The 17,717-nt window shown below is 36.9% G+C and overlaps 1 protein-coding gene across 8 annotated transcripts in view; it reads right to left on the bottom strand.

Annotated features, from left to right (window-relative positions):
• Positions 1 to 17,717, bottom strand: part of ACAP2 (ArfGAP with coiled-coil, ankyrin repeat and PH domains 2) — a 63,827-nt gene that overhangs the window by 25,280 nt on the left and 20,830 nt on the right. For 5 of the 8 annotated variants that reach the window (XM_042041777.1, XM_042041781.1, XM_042041784.1 and 2 more), the window contains exons 5-10: positions 14,428 to 14,486; positions 13,746 to 13,929; positions 11,543 to 11,587; positions 10,393 to 10,488; positions 6,002 to 6,076; positions 4,645 to 4,656 (exon numbers count right to left, since the gene is read on the bottom strand). In XM_042041777.1, coding sequence (XP_041897711.1) covers positions 4,645 to 4,656; positions 6,002 to 6,076; positions 10,393 to 10,488; positions 11,543 to 11,587; positions 13,746 to 13,929; positions 14,428 to 14,486 — 471 coding nt within the window. The remainder of the gene's footprint in view (positions 1 to 4,644; positions 4,657 to 6,001; positions 6,077 to 10,392; positions 10,489 to 11,542; positions 11,588 to 13,745; positions 13,930 to 14,427; positions 14,487 to 17,717) is intronic. The other 3 variants (XM_042041778.1, XM_042041780.1, XM_042041783.1) reach the window with 1 other exon arrangement.

Here is a 17,717-nt window from a genome sequence, read left to right as displayed (position 1 = left end):
TTTTTTTCTTTATGATCTTGGATAAGATTACAAAATTACAAGTAGGACAAAGGAATATACATTCCCATCAACCTAATAACAACTAAAACCAGCTAATAACAATTAATAGCAGCTTTCCAAGTTTTAGAAAGGCTGACTGCTTCACATCTTTAGCAAAGGTAGGTTAGATTAAGTAATAATACATGTGGTGATCATTGGCTTTCACATTTCATTGAGAACAGCATGGACTCTTCCCAGGGAGGTAGAGTTCAGATATTCAGTGAGTGGGAGACTAACAACTACTAGGGGTGCATGAAAAAGCACACATGGAATGACATAATTTATCACAACTTTGTCCAGAGAAGAAAATAATATATATGCTGTAATTTCATTTCATTGTTATTAAAATAGATCCTTAAAGTAAACTAGCAACATATGGCTTCTTCCCTTTAACAAGGGTGTAAGAGACATGTTACTGAAAATTAAGTTTCAGAATAAAAAACCCAAACAAGTTAAATACTGAAAAGAGAGAACACTTTGTAATATCACTCTCCTGAATCTTCAGTAGTTACTTTATGTAAATTGCAAACAACAGCTTTGTGTGAAAAGTATACCTAAAAGTCTCTGTTTTGTAGTTTGTTCCTTAGAAATTTGTCTATACATAAAGGAAAAGAGGCAACAAATATTTATTACAAAAAGTAGCTTTAAAACCAACATAGTCATTAGCCCTATGTAACAGTCCAGGATGCACACAACTTTCGTGCTACACATGATGTTTACTCTTATACATGCAGATGGTTTGGTCCAATCCAAGGTTAATTACACATGATAGTGAAATGGTGACAAATATTAAAATAGGCCCTTTAAGCTCCCCAGTCAGCACAGCACAAATTCCTTAAAATTACTCACTGTTTTAAGCTGTTACTAATCTGAATAGATTAACTAATGTTGAAATGTTAAATCTAGATTTTTATTATTTAATTGACAGATGATCAATGTAAGAGTTCTGAAAGAAAATGGAACTATCATATCACTACCATATACCAATCTGAATAAACATACAAGTTACAAATGAAAGTTTCACCAAAAGAAAATCAAATTTTTGTATTTATTATTCAGCATTTAATAACTTTGATTTTCTGCCTGTTTCCTAGATCAGAACACGCTGAACATAAAAGGCTTCAATTAAGCTCTCAAAATAAAAAGAAGAGAAAACCACTGTGCACAAACTTAGACATGCTGATGTCACATTCCCTACCTTCCCCAAAAATTGATAAATTACTCTAACTTACCAGCTCCCAAACATAATGAAACCTGCTAAAGATTTGCATCTTCCTGCCTCAGTGATGTCTACAACTCCTTGTCTAGTTAAAGATTACATACATTCTCTCAGTCTTTTCTGTCCAAAATATGTAATCACATTTTCCTCTGGGTTTGGAGAACTGCTGCAGAAAATGCAGCTGTCTTTTTCCAGTGAGTCCAGAACTATGCTTTGAAGATGTATACAAGTATGACAGAAAACCTTTTGGATCATTTATCATGCCACACTCTCAGCCCAAATTGTCTAAAATACTGACCCTCCTCATGAAGTGCATTTAGCATCATTTTTAACTACTTTCCTGATTGAATTCCACTTTTACAGAGCAGAAAAAACCACCAGAGTATAGAGAAAAATGACTACCAGCTTGAGGGGGGAGGGAGTAAGGCTTCCATGTGCTTTACCCATAAAACTTCATTGATAAAGTTGCAGTCAAGAAAAAGATGGCCAAACAATCAGAAAAAAAATATGCTCCATTTCAATTACATAGATAAAAGTAGAAAAAGAAACTAAATAAGCTGTGTTCTGATCTTATAGTCTCTACTATTTTATAATTAAAAAATAGGAGCAAAGCAGTCACATTATAGTTTATTTTTATCTTAGTGCATGGAAAAGTTCAGTGAATCATGAAAAATAATCAGGGGTGGAGAGAAATCCACCCATATCTTTCCAGTGTCCTGCAAAAGAGAATCACATGTTAATAAACTCAGTCACTGTATGTGATTCAGAATTTTGTATTCTGCCAGCAGGCACACAACTGGTAAAGATTTCATTTTAAACATAATTAAACTAATTAGGTGTCAGTTAGGACTAAAGTACATTTCACCTAACCAGAACTAAGAAAATTTAGCCAGTATTATGTAATTTTCACTGAAGCGCGACATCGCACATTTCATTTGGATTTGAAAGAAGAAACATCTATGGCTTCTATTCTGACACTCATTTTTCACGGTTGGCTGCTACTGGAAGAGAAACATGTAGAAATGGGTTATATAAGTGAAGCACACAGCATGCTTTCGTGCCTTTTTTTTCCCCTTTTTCTTTAAATGTCCATGAGGTACAGCAAACCAGCTGGCAATGGAGAAACAACTTTCATCTCCAGAAATAATACTAATCTGGTGTGTCACAGAACACTTAATATTCTTGACAGTGTTTCAGTGAATGCATTTTCATATGAATGTATCAATTCATCACACATACTTGATTTATTTCAGAGCTTTCATGTTTTTTGTTTCTCTACGTATAATTTTCTTGTTACCAAAACAAAACCCCCCATAATTTTCAGCAGCAGAGCTTTTGAATTACTTTCAAAATTGCTATCAGGCCATGAAAGCTATTCAAACCATTTTACCAGTAAATCTTAGGAACTGTATTTTAACAGTGAATGTGTAAGCCAAATGATTTTTTACTTTAGAGAAGTAGCATTTTTCAAGTTTTTTGTTTTAAAAGCAGCACACGGGAGAGCATAACTACTAAAGAAAGACTAACCTGAAAAGTTAGGCCAGCATACACTAAACCAGAGACACTAATTCTGCAAACCCCCCACTTAGAAAGTTGCTTCCATTCCCTTCCCATTGGCAAGAGATGTTTGACATGCTTAAGCTGAAAAGTCCCTTGAGGAAATGCTTAAAACACCAGACACGACAAGTGACAAGGTTTACAGTTCAGGACAGAGTGAGAGAATGCGAGAGTGTCATCGAGCAAACAAGTCACTTGAAATACAAGCATATCTTTAGTTTTGGAGATGGGAATTATTCTGCACAACTTCTCAATGGCAGCTCTGGTTTACACCTGCTTTGTGACTGTGGTAGCATCTGGTTTCCTATCACCTTGTTTACTCAAGATGTTAAAAATTTTCAAATCATTCTCACTCCAGCTTCAGAAGAAGATTTTACTGTAGTGAAAAAGGGATTTGAATACAACAAAAACTATCTGAAGTTCAACGCAAATACTTTTCCTGTATCATCTCCCTCATTTTAGAACATAATATTAGCTCTGACACAAAACCAAAAAGCCATGAAGCTGCTCACAGGTGCAACTAATTTTTCAAGAATTTCTTAATTCACCATGTTGCTACAGCAGTGGGCTGCAAACAGCTCAGAAAACATGAGTCATGTCTGATGTATTGACACTGTGACACCACTCTTTTAATATGAATCTTTCCCTATAAAAATATATTGCAAAAATTTCCCAGAATGATCACGAAATTTCTAGATTAATTCATAGTATGTGTTGCTCCAGTTTAATACAGAAAAATTAATTTCTTACACTGAAAAAAAAAAACCCAAAAACTTTCCTGCATATTTTCTGAGTAAATAGACTACAAAACTTAAAAGTAATTTAAAAAAGTAAATCAGATATCAACTCTGTTAAAAAAGAAATCACATTGTATTGGTGACCAAGCCCTTCCATGACACTTTTAATAGCCTCTCCATCAACAGCCTAATTAAGTAGGACAATGATTATACAGAAAAGTGAGATGGGTTATTTAATTAGTGCAACTATTCTGCATGCATATGCACATATATGCAAACACAGGTAGTGGGTGGGTAGGTGTGTGCACGTATGCACTTACCTATACATTTCAGAAAAGGAACTGTTCTTTATCCACACAATGAAGGAAAGGCATCATTCTGAAGCATTGGATTAGAACTTCAGTATATTAAATGCATATATACCTCATGGAATATTCAACACAGTAAGCTTCAGAAGCTTCAGTTGTTATAAAACATGGAAGGATTTGGCATTGGAAGATTTGGGAACATATGCCTAAGAGGCAACACAGTGGAAAGCAACATGACAAGACATGTGAAGAGAACAGGGAATAAAGCTGCCATCCGGGACAGGATGACCAGATGACAAGTAATGATAAAAAGAACAAGATCCAAAGTCTAAGGCAGTTCTGAAATCCTGATGAGCTGAAAGCTAACTTGGTGTGCAGGTTGGGAAAAGCAAGTAGGAGGAGACAAAAACAGACACCATGATTTGAATAAGAAACTAAGAAAATGATTGGACAAGCTGTAAGAGGAATCTCCAATAAAGCATAGTCTAGGCATTAACAGCACAAAAATGCGACAGTGACTTCACTGATAAGGACAGGAGACAACATTTACAACTCAAAACACAGAACTTAAGAGGACAACATACAGTACATTCTGACTGCCCTGATTATATTCTAGAGACAGCATTAAATTGTCAATTAAAGTAAGCAACAATAAAAGTAACATCATTGTGATCGTCACTGCTACTAGAAACCAAGAACATTTACATTACACACAGATATGGCTCATCAAGTTTCGTGAAGCTTAAAGTTTCAGTAATAATTGAAACTAGTAGAAGTAGTTTACCTGTAAAGCAGCCTTAAGCAGCATTTGAAGAAAAAACAAAGACTGTAAACACCATTGGCAACAGCAATAACCATAATTCATGGTAACAAGTTATTATTTCTATGGCCAGTTAAAAGATAATTGCTCATAACATCCTTCACCAAGCACCACTGTTCTCTTAACAGTAAACCTCTCAACTACTGTCCATTCCTGAAACTAGGCCTTTAAACCCAAAAACCTTAAAATTTGACCTTCAACGTTAATTCTCAAGTTCCATCTTTCCCACTTCCCCGCTTTCTTCCCCTTCCTTGCCTGTAGTTATCTCCTGACTCCAAGCACAGCACGTCAGCTCTGCCCTCATCATCACATCTGCTGAATTTCACAGCAAACCCAATGCTTCTCACCAACTCCTAAAGGGATGATAGGATGCACCAATAAAAATGTTTTCAGCAATGAAAAGTGTTATCTTTTCCCATTAGTATTAATATTGGCTCCTACTAAGGCTACCCAACTTAAAATCTCAGCATGTTTTCATTCTTGAATTTAGTTACCAGATTTCATTTACATTGGGTGGGTTTTTTTAATTTATGCCACCTGAACAGATACAAAATGTATTTGAATGAGAGTAAGAAGTGTAGCATTACCTTTAAACTGGTATCTAATCCCTTTCAAAAGTGCCTGCAGTATTAGCTCACTACCAGAGAGTTCATTGGAAATATTTTTAACTTCTAGCATTATACCTGCAAAACCAATACTGATCTAGAGCTTCTGAAACATCCAAACAACAGAAGTCATTCCCCAACATGAATTGCCTAAATATTTCTCAAGTAAAAAGAATTATTGCACCAATCTTCCCAAAACAGCAACTAAATGTTCTCAATTTCATCTGTGCACAGTTGAACCAGTACATTAGACACTCTTTACAAAAGTTTACTTTTGCTCTTCATATGCAACAGCAGCTGCCACACAAGCTTCAAGTGTTGCACATGGATTTGGCACAGTCCAAATCCTATGGCTGTAGGGCTGTGCAGCACATACACCTCTTGTACAAAACACACAGCAGAGAAACACAGAAACCTGTACAATTTATTGAATCCAATATGTAATAGGAATTAAGAGTTCTACTGAAATGCTAGAATCCCAGCATTCAAATAAATTCTACTGTTCTATTTATGTTTCAGTAAAATCTAAGCATAATATTTTGTTCAGTAATACAAAATTAATATCTGCAATCCAACTCAACACCTAATGACGTGTCAGTCTGTCTCCCTGCACTAAAAATACCATCCCTTATAGTTCTGATGCAGAGATGCTGGGCAGAGATGCTACAGATAAAAAAAATTTGTGTGCAGCCTGCCTTTCACATTCTGTCAAGTACCTTTTGTTGAATAGTGGAGTGCTTTAGCTCCATATCTCTCTTCTCCTTCGCAGCATCTACAGCCAACTGATCCAGCTGTAAAGAGAAAGAAAAAATTGGATCTTTAGATTATCATGAGAAATTTGGCTCAGTAGATTTCATAATGCTGACAAAAAAAAAAGGAACACATTATGTCTAGACATTGCAAGACTTTTATTTTATTTGCATAGTATAATTACTTCTTTGTCACAAATTGTTTACCTTGAATAACCACTGAAGCCTCGTTTAACGAACTGCTCTGCCACCCTGAATTAACCTCTACAAAGGTGTACATTTCTTGTAAGCATTAGAAGAACTGTTTCAAAGAACAGCATGGTGCCAAGCATATGCGACTCTGTACCGCATTGGTGCTCAGTCTCCCAAGAGGATGACTCATGCTTTAGCTGCTCTTGCTGGCCTATGCAGCAGCACTGGCAGGAGCAGCAAAAACTAGAAGGAGCAAATGGTACGGATTATTCCCCCCATAAAGTGGGAGAACTGTCTCAACCAGGATTTTGTGTTGATAGCTTTGATCAGCTGACCAGCAGTACTCGAGCAAGATTACTTGAAATCTTAGGGAGAGACATTCAAACCAATTTTGGAAATAAAAACATGGTTCTGAAAATAACAGAGGTTGTCACAGAGAATATTTAAGTTAACTTACTTACAGAGTCTGTGATAATAAAAAAGACACAACCCAAAAACTTGCTCAAACATGTCTCTAGCACTACCACATAAACTTCTTCTTCTTACAATCACAAAAAAAAAAAAAAAAAAAAGAAGAAAAAAAAAGGAGGAGGAAGTTTCTATGGTTGGTTGGTTGCTTTGGGGTTTTGTTGTTGTTTTTGTTTTATAGTTTTGGTTCTTTAGGTTTTGTTGTTTGTTTGTTTTATACAGGCCTTCATGTTTAAATAAGAAACGCAGAAGAGAAGCAGATGTTGCCTGAAATACCAGTTGGTTTGGTACTTATGTGCCAGGCCATGGAACCCGATGAACCCCTCCATTCTGCAGCCTGTAACACAAGCCTGCCATCAACCCAGCCCCAGCATCTCAGTGAGCAGCGATGCAGACGCAGCACCGAGCACAGGGCTCAGCCTGCAGCTCTCAGTCTGTGGGACAGAGCTGTCTCTGCTCCAGGCCCACAACAAGAACACCACGAGCAGTGTGCAGCAGCACCAGCTCCCAGCTGGGTCACTCACTTGGCTGACAGCAGAGATGACTAACAGACCCTCTGATCCTCACACAAATAGGATCCCCTCCACCCACTCTCAGAACCACAAGTGACAGGCCCTGCCAACTCTGGCCATTTCCGCGATCTTTTACTTCCCCTGCTTGACATGATATAAATGAGAAAAAAGGGACAATAACAGGCTCTTACACCCTTGTGCTAGACAGCCTCCAACAATTATGGAGCCATCAGAAAGCTGAAACATCTGGATTCAATTCCATACTCTGTTACTTTTTTAAACTCTTCTCTTCCTGTCTTCCCCTCTGGCTCAAAAAACCATATCAGCACTTGCATACCTTTACAGGTATTTGTGAACATGAACATACTGAAGTGACCAGATGCCACATTTATGTAGCTATAGGACTTAAAAATGACACAAGAGCCTCTAAATGGGCTCAAAGACTTTTTTGCACCAAGAATCCTTGGGAAACCCTTTCTTTTGTGATAAGGACGAGAACTGGGTCAAGTGCTGTTCAAAGCTTCATAGGAATCAAGTTCCTTGCTAAAATTTCAGATTCAGGAAACTGCGCGTGGCCCCCAAGAAATTCTTCCTTCTACCCCATTAGATGAAACAGAAGGCAGTCACTCAGGGTAGGGCAATAACTTCTAATTTATCTTGAATACAAGTGTTTGAGGGTACATTTACCACAGCCAAAACAAAGTTCTTAACAGCAGCTCATTCCATCAGTTACTTTTTTTACTATGAAGACAGCATTGCACCATTCCTGTCTGCAAGCTCAAACCAGTTTCTTCCTTTTCACTCAGGTGAGCAGCACGTCAATTTCTTAAAAGAGACCAGCAGCATACAACTATCAACACATGTAGCAAATCACAACTAAACTATCAAAATCCCAGTCATTATAGCATTACTGGATAATTTTCAGAACATTAGGTTTTTCATACTACTGCATTCACTGGTAAATGTATTTTTATAAACATAATGCTCTAACTGAGGAGGATTCTATTCTGAGGAGAATTAAGTCAGACTAAAATATTTAGCTTTTTGAATAGTCATCTCAATGAAAATGTAAATGTTTTCTTTTTAAGCTAATAACATATTTCATATGAAAAGTACCAAATACCATAGTTTCCACGCAAAAGCTCGTATCATGTTTGCACACTAAAGATTCCCCTTCAGTGATCTGATTCCCAAGGGATCCTACCCTGACCTGAAGTATACAGAAAGCAAAATTGCTTAATCCTATTCCATCACAGTAAAACAGTTATTTTGAAAATACAAATAAAAATAATTCAAAATTATAGCTATATTATTTAAGATCAATTTTTTTACTTCAGATGCTGTTAACCCTCGTAATTAAGATCATACATAAAATTTACCTAGGAATGAAAACTCACCAACAGAAGGAATCTAACAGCATTTTCACAAAAATCCAGCAAATCCTTGTTATGTCACAACATACTTGGCTAAAGGCAGAAGCTTCAACCAGTACAAGCTGCAAAGCCATCAACTGTTAAAACTTTCAACAATTATTTACAAATCTTCTTCGGTCATGAAAAATATCCATTACTTAAATGCCAAGGTCAGCTACAAAAGAACAATTCCGCAAGTTGTACAACTTTAGGGTCTTCATTCTATCCTTGCTCCATCTGCGATATATTTAAAACATTCTTAGCTATGGATTTTCTAAATTTAACTCCTTCAGTTGCTATGATACCAGCACCAAAATGAATGCTACACAGTGCTCCTCACCAGATCAAGCAAAAGCATGACCAGACATTCAAAAATAACCTTGTGTTTTCTTGCTTGACTCATGTCAATGAAATGGAAACATTGAAGCCTGGCTGACAGCATAACTATCAACTCCATAGTTTTTGTCTCCTTTCCCTGTCCCCTCTTCCACAGAAGTACAGGACACACACATTATACTACCAGACACTACAGTTCAACAGTTACAACCCAGACCGGAAGGGTGTGAAAGAATAAAGGGCACTACTATGGAAGAGCAACATCCACCTGAACTGTTCAAGTGTCCCTATTACACCAAGACCTGACATGTTTCTACACGTAATTAAGACCCACAGTAACCCAACTGGGGCCTAGTCTAGCAGAAAAATAACTATTCAGCCATTGGATTGTTGGAGTTATTTTCTACAGCTCCCAACCTGCTTCACTGCACAGATGCAGAAGGAGGTTGAGGGGCACAGATGACAACAGCGTGGCGGCAGGAATAACCAGCTCAGAACAATTTCATCTCTTAGACATTCAATGACATCTACTCAAGATGAATGTAGAAGTTTGCTGTCATTTATTTGCTTTTTTTACCTGGACAGACACTTAAAAATTTGGTTGGCTGCTTTGTGGATTTGTTTGGGAAGTGGCAATAGAGGGGTCTGTATCAGAGCACTTGTTGCAAGTCCTCAGATAGAGGCAAATAAGAAGTGCTCATATAACTTGCACTGAAGAACAAGTCAAGACATTGCTGAGTCTTCTTCCTGCACCACAGACAGATCTTCATTTGAATATTGTATGTTCTAATCTATTTCCATAACCATTTTCAGTGTCTCCTGTGTGCAGCTCGCAGTAGTCCATCTAAGTTTTTCATGAGTCCCTCACTGAAAACCCAGAAACGAAAATTGTGCGTTCTTAAACAACAAAACTGGGCAAGAAGGAGTCCATGTAGGAACTCAATTTTGCACTACTTATTAAAATCATACTTCTGTTTTATGGTCTAACTTGCTAACATCGAAGTTATATTTGCAAACACCAAAGTTTAATTATGCAGACTGCATAATTTATACAGTAAATAAAGCATATGAGTAGATGGAAAACCAGCCTAATTTTTTTTTTATTATTAGATATACTTATAAACTTGGGTCATATACAAAAATTTTGAAATCCACATAATCCTGTGTCCTGAATATCACAATGTACCTCACAGAGCAGTACACGGCTATGCTAAAGTATGTAAATCCTAAAGGTAGTATTAACTTTAGTAAACAGACAACTTTCAGTTTGCAACTATTTTCATCCCTCTCATTACAGTATATTCTTTATGCTTTGCCTTTATCATACTACAATTCCCTTTTTGTTGAATAAATCTATGAAGTACCTGATATGTAGGCATATATCAAGATTTCCTCCATTTCAGCGTATAGTTATGAATTTAAAAAAAAAAATTCTTACCTGTGCACCAAGATCTTTCATGTAGGGCTCAAGTTCACTAAACAGATCATAGCCTTGATGGAAAAAAGCCAGATGTGCATACATAAACGATAACATCTAGAAGGAACAAAGTAAATATTTATTCTCCTGAAAGTTATATCACATATCACGTAAATATGTCGCTTAATTCACATAAACCACCTACAATTTCAGGTTTAATTTCTCCTCTCGTGTCCTGACAGTTTTACATCAATACCTCATAGAGCTTCCAATGTTGTAAAATAAACATGCAAGGTAAAGGAAGCAAAGAACCAAGCCAAAAATCTCAGAAATCAGTTGATAGGATTAACCCCATGAGGAAAACAAAAGAAATCTACTTAATGGGCAGAAAACTACCTCTAATTAATGTCACCTGAAATTTTTGTTATCTCCTGTTTAACTGGGACATGTAAGCTAGAGAAGGCTACAGAATATTTTACTGATGATCCAAACCCATAACCTTTATAAACATAGCTGAGAAGACTGTCTAGCCTTAAAATAGAAAACAACTTCGGTGCAGAGCAGAATAGCAAGCAGTTATAAATCAGCCCAACTGAAGTTTCTACTTTTTAAAGAATTAAGAAAATTATGGGAGAGCAACTTCAGACATTTGAAAGCACTATTTAATTTGTCACTCTCTACCTCGATAAACTTTTAACAGAGATAATGTGAAGTAGAAAAGGGAATACAATGTGAAGAAAATTGGCACGCAAATATAGCTTTATATTAATTTAGCAGATATACTATTCATATTAAAATTTGCCCTCTTCTTAGAAATAGCAGAATTCATCTTAGAAGTAAGTAGCACTTACTGTTTACAAAGTAATAAACCAGAACTAAACAGCAGAATACTTGGCAGAGTTTGATTTTAACCATGAAACATATACCAAAGGATCAACAGTAGTGAAAACACCTAAGTGTTCAAATCTGAACCAAAAGGGTAGTCAAAAACAGTTAAATATGTATGTCCAGTTACAGTAAAGGCCAAACCGACAGTCACCAAATTGCCAAATGTACTGATAACATTTTGATTAATAAAAGAACTACATTTTTAACATACTGCTTTGTGGCCATATTTTTAATTTCAGATGGCTTAAAATACTTGATATATAGAGGATAAAGTATATCTTACCGATTTTAAGATTTCTGCTCTCCTTTTAGATTGAAGAACATTGATCTAAGAAAAAAGAACAAACAAGCAATTCCTTTTATTCTAAACTTCCTATTTTATTTGCAATTTTTCCCCCAGTAATCCCCAAATATCCAAGCTAAAAACATTGGAAGAAGATAGCTCAATATCAGACTTCCCAAAGTACTTTTAAAAGAAGATGCATTCTAGTTCTGTCATGATATCAAAGTGATGCAATCGGACAACACTTGCAAAGCTTCAGCTTCATGGTGATAGTCACAATTTTCTCACATCAGAAAGGAAAATACAAGACACCTCATGCTAGCTAGAATGAATATAATACACCTTGCAAGCAAGGAAAATTGGTACCCGTTTTCAAGAGACTGAATTCAAGATGTTTCAAACCATGTGAGCTAAGCCAGCCCACCAACTCCTTACAGAAGCTGCACTCAGCAGCGCTGCTCTCTGCTGCCAGGGCAGAGGGAAGGATGGGGGCAGGGTTACTTTTCCCCTCAGACTCACAGTATTTAAGTGTCCCAAAAGTAGCTCCAGGCAAGCAAGAACACAATTCATTTCAGTAAGTAACTTTCCATGTGCACAGGTGAAGTCACTGACTAATGGTGTTGCCCTAGAACTTGAGGAATTTCACACTATATAGAAAAAAACCCTGATTTTTCACACTCACCTGGTTCCCCTATCTTTTTTGTTCCCTAATCTTTAAAGGTTGCCATCCAGAACTACAGATTTTACTTTAAAAGACCCACTTAGCAGAAACAGGCATGATTTTGTAATTTAACACCTCTATGTCAGTTCAGAATTTCAGCAAAAGAAATAAACTTGCTGAAGCTATAATCAAAACCAGATTGTACTTCTATACTTAAGTGATCATTATTTTGGAAAACCTTCTGCAGCAAAAATAATTAAGATTTGTTTTTATAGAATAAACCCTCAGCCTGTGAGGCAAAGAAAAATAAAAATAAAAGGAAAGCAAAGGTTTTGAGTTACAGTTTAAAGCCACTCTATCTACAAGGAGAACATAGTTGTGAAGCCATTTTCCCAAAAGAATCACGCAAGTAGAAAGAATTCCTAAAGCTGAATTCATTTTTGTCCATACAAATTCTAGGAGGCAAACAACCTGCAGTTCAGTGTGCACACAAGGAACTGACCTACTACAGTGGTGACTGCCAGCTTCCCCCACACCATTCAGTGTTACTACAAATAGTCCTGTGGGGCATAATTCACATGACTTTTTGAATGCAAAAATGACCTTAGTGTTCAAAAAGCAGGAGCTCAGAGTAGACCACTGACCACCATGCCTGTGAACATGCCCCGGCTGATAGGCTCCACTTCATTTTACAGCTCATAGTGCAATTTACAGAAAAGTCAGTTAAGTTTTAAATAACTGACCAAACTGTCACAAATCAAGATGATAATGTCTAATATAAAACCAGCTTAACTGTAAAGAGCTGTTCTGTGTTTGATCACAGGAGAAGCTCAGACCCATTTGGGAGCCCCCAACCTCTCATACCATCTGAGGTGCAATAATGCTGTTTTGCTGTAGTTGAGGGCAAGTATGAAGCAGATGAATTTTAACTATCAAGAGAACATTTATTACTGTATTACAGGATTCAAAGTAGTATGACAAAGAACACCTCTCAACACCCTGTGGGAGATCTTCACAAAAAAGGTAAAGGACAGTTAAGTTCTTGACTCCCCTTACAGCAGAATGCCAAACTCCGAGGCATCTAGACAAGCGGGATACAACCCAAACCATGCAGCTGAAATTGCAGTAGTACCCAACACCCTAGATCAGAATTATTCAGGTAATTTGTATTTCCTAGGCTAGGTTACAGTTTTTACTTTAAATATATAAGAAATTGCAGCACATCCAACTCAAGAAACATTTAGGTAAGTATCAGGCAAATACTGGTTTTTCTTCAAAATTAATGTTCAACTTGAAAATTAAACTGTGTCATTGCAGCAAGGGCACTAAATACCAGAGCATTAAAGCAATAAGAATGCATCAATTAATTTTACTCAGTTTTTATTAAAGAAGAAATTACTTGCAGATAAAGTTCTTGATTTTTCCATGAATCTTCATAGCTTCCAATAAGCTTACAAAAAGAATTCCTACAGTTGTAAAGCACGTGTCTCTGACTACATGTAACAAAAGGTTGTGAAAAGTAACTTTTATTGCTGCCCTTACCTGAAGAACATAATCCAGAGCTATGTGTCGAAAACACTTCCGTGTTGCAGTCAAAATATTGGTTGCTTCCTCTACCTCGTGTTGCTTATTTCTTTGAACTTGGGCATTTTTCACCAGAGCATTTTCTTTCTCTTCACTCACTTTTTCAAACTGTTTCTTTGCATCTTTAAATTTCCTAATATCTCTATGGAAAAAGGAAATATGGATAACAAATGAATTCAGAGCATGAAAAAGTATTTAAAGCTACACCAGTCAGACCAAGCTCATGACTGCTATAGCTGGCTTCTTTTTCATATTTTATATTCTCCAATACATACTTGGGTCAAATGGAGATCCACAAATTATCACAGAAGCTTCTTGTCCTTCTTTTCCAACGGAAGGGCAAAATTGAAATGTAACTGAACACATGCTTACTGGGGAAAAGCTTTTGTCCCTCAAGCTTAAACAACTACAACATGTAATTGGATCAGTAACTTATCCTATTGCAACATTTCTGTAGCTGGATCTAAAACCTCCGTGATTTGGGGTGATTTTTGACAAAACCTTCCAAATTTTGACAAACACACTTCTCAATTTATGAGTGGCTATTTACAGGAAGGATATTTCACCAACCCATTCAAATCAGATGTTTTAAATTCCATTTTATGCATAATTTTCCCATTACAACTGCAAATTAACTTACTCTTTAACGAAAGTCTGAAGCTGTGTTTTAATTGATCTTTGGATTTGGTCAAACAGAATCTGAAAGAAAAGCATTATTATGTAGGTCAGTAACTTAGAGGTACTCACACCTTCTGATTTCAGAAATACAAATGGCAATTACACAGAATTAAGTAAGAATTATTATTAAACCACTGTGTCTCTAATATCAAAATATAAAACCCTTCACAGTAGTTCTGAAATAAATAAAAGATAAGGAAGAAAATAAGGAAAATAACACAAACCAAACATCTTTTGCTGTTCTTTTCCTAAAGACTGTGGTTATAAAGAGAGATAAGAGCTCCTGGCATCTTATTCTCTCATCCTGACGATATGAGACATGCCTAGTTTCATAGAAGAAATTTATTTATGTTAATTGTACAGTAATATTCCCAAAGAAACAACTTTGAATGTTAAGGAACATTTTTTTTTGGTTCTTAGACTTTCACAATTTATCAACAAGTAAAAGACAAATGAAACCATAGAAAGAACACGCTCTTAACTTCTGGCAAAAAACCCAAACCCATGGATTGAAATTATTGCTGAAAATGTAACATACATGAGTATCTAGTACCAGCTCCTTTACATACTATGTTTGTAAAAAATCACCCACTGTTGGACTACTAAAAGGAATGGTTGATTCTTCAAGAATAAGTAATCTAAGCAATGCTTCCAAAATTTCTTATGATTTGGGGAGGCTGAGGGCTGGTGGGCACAAAATATAATCAACTCATTCGAATTGTAAAGTTTAAGATATCTGTTAATTCTTTAAGGCCAAATCACACCTGGATGTGAGACAATTTGTATTTTCTCTTATGACCCAAAAAATTCTAACTGGAAAATGAAAACACACATTCCTTCAGCTTCACATCTGCCCTCTGAGCTTTAGGATGGAATGGAACAGGTCAATGGCTACTGGACAAATCCTTTTGTCACTTCTCACTGTGCAGACAACAAACGTTGCCCCAATTACCAACCCTTCTACACCTCCCATTCTGCATAACAAAAATACACAAGGCACCATCACAAAAATGAAGATGTGAAAGAACAAAAGAAAGTTGTAGCTGGCCCAGTTGAACAGAATCTCTCACAAAAAGTAAAGATTTTGAAGCATTAAATAATTTTATTGAAAAAGCAAGTCAAAAACTCAAAGTTTAAGGCCTAAAGTGTTTTCTTTAAATATTCTCAGTCTTAGATTCTTTATTAAGATTTGGAAATGAGAAGCTATGTAATGCCATGTACCGACAGCTACACCTTTACCAGTTCATCTCTCTTTTCTAGAGACACTGAAGGAAATCATGACTGAGTTTAAGTCACTCATTAACAGTGGTACTGCACCTTGCATCCAGTCTCCATGCTTGGAGGTCTTCAAGACCAAATAAGATAAACCCTAAGGAACCTGCTCCAACCTCAGATCTGACCCTGATTTAGGCAGGCAGTCAAACCACTCACAACTCCTGAGGCCCCTACCAACCAGAATTGTCCTGTATCTACCAGTAACACATGGAAGATCCTGTTTGAATTCCCACTTTGGGAAACCAGAAAAGCAGACAACTAGAATAAAGAACTTCTTGACAAACTGGAAGTCATGCTGGGACTACTCCCACTGCTGACATTTAAGCTTGCCAGCGCCTGGGGAATGCACCAGTCAAGATCAATACCAAAAGATAAAACCAGATGGGAACTCAAATGATTAGAGGACTCCCAGAAATATGAGCCTTGCATTCTGCTTACAGTAACGAAGAGAAAAAAATGTGCTGGGCAGAAAAATACATACACATAATTTCCCCATAAAGAACAGAAAGAAGTGTCCAGACCCCGATCTGATCAGATTTACAGCCTTGTCAACACATTACCTTTCATACACTCAAAGTCTAAGAAAGCTGCTCTTTGCCATAAGCTGTCACAGCTACTCCCCCACTGCTGAATCAGTGAAGATGCTGCATTAGTCTGGTCCCTGGCCTTATTTGTAGCAAAGCCTCACATGAAAAAACTGACAGTCATCCAGAACTCAATGGGAGCATCTCCTACCCCTTCCATCCTTTCTTTCCTCTTTCTTCCTCTAGCTCCTTCTCCCTCCTGATGGCTCTGTCAACTTGGTCAGCAACAGACCTTTCACTCTGAGCCAGGAAGCCCTGTTGAACTAAGCAGATTCACAAAAAGCAATGCAGGACCACAACAAGTCTGGCAAAGCAATTGTGCCTCACTACTGATCTTTGTGCCTCTTGTAAAAGCCACTTCGTTCTCACTCTGCCTGAGCACAGCAAGAGCATGGATGGGGAAAAAAAAGCAGGACAGAACTCAGATCCTACTTAGATATGAAAAGAAATCTTTTTTAATGTGGTTTGTTCTTTGCTTTCTGCCTTCAAATTGCCCAAAAGGGAGAGTTGTGCTGTGCCAAATTTTACCAAAGCTGTGCAAGCCATGATCACATAAAGTAACAGCACCAACAATATAGGACCTATGTCAGAGGTGTCCAAAAGAGCAAACCATAGATAAAAGACATGATTAATAGGGTAACCAGCAGCAAGTTGTGTGATGAAGAGTGTCAAACAGGGACAGCCTGGGTTCATCTGCCCCATCTAATCTGCGGAAATTGCTGACATGAAAGTAATACTTGCTCCCACTCCTGCTGCTTTGAACCTTTGCACTCCCTTCTCTCTAAAACGCAATAGCCACAGTTCACTTACTCCCTTCTCTACAGCTTTCATTAGATCAGGTGCAGATATGTACACCTTGTATAATGGAAAGAAAATCAAACACAATGCTGTCAACCTGCTTTGCTTCCTTTCTAAAAGCATGCATTTAAAAAAACCCAGCCTAACCAGACACTTTTAGAAAGCTAAGTTAATGCTAACAAACTTGTGTTGCATTCTCTGTACCTTGTCAAATTTAAAGCTCCTAGTGGATGAAAAACCCACATTTTAAGTGTCCTGCATATTTTCAGCACTTTGGAGACACTTCAGCCGGTTTCCAGAAATTTACTGGGAAATTAACGAAGAGCAGTTGGGCCAATGGAAGTGGAAGAAAACAGAAGAACAAACACATCCTTTTGGCTTTCAGAATACAAGACTAAACTCTTTAGAGGAAAAAAAACCAATTCGTTTTCAACACAGGGAAAACTGAAGTTTCTGATTAACTCTGACACGCTAAAAATGACTATTAGTCTTAAATCCTAGCATTTTCTCCTTTCTCCACACTTGTCTAAATCTGCTATACTTCTAAAAAGAAAACTATATGCAAATCAGAGGTATTTCACTTTGTGTATTATAA

Source organism: Corvus kubaryi, unplaced genomic scaffold (genome assembly GCF_017639235.1).
Source record: "Corvus kubaryi isolate FWS band 111438036 unplaced genomic scaffold, C.kubaryi_AGA036_p1.0 37397, whole genome shotgun sequence".
Lineage (NCBI taxonomy): Eukaryota > Metazoa > Chordata > Aves > Passeriformes > Corvidae > Corvus > Corvus kubaryi.
This window is presented reverse-complemented; position numbering and strand designations above follow the sequence as displayed.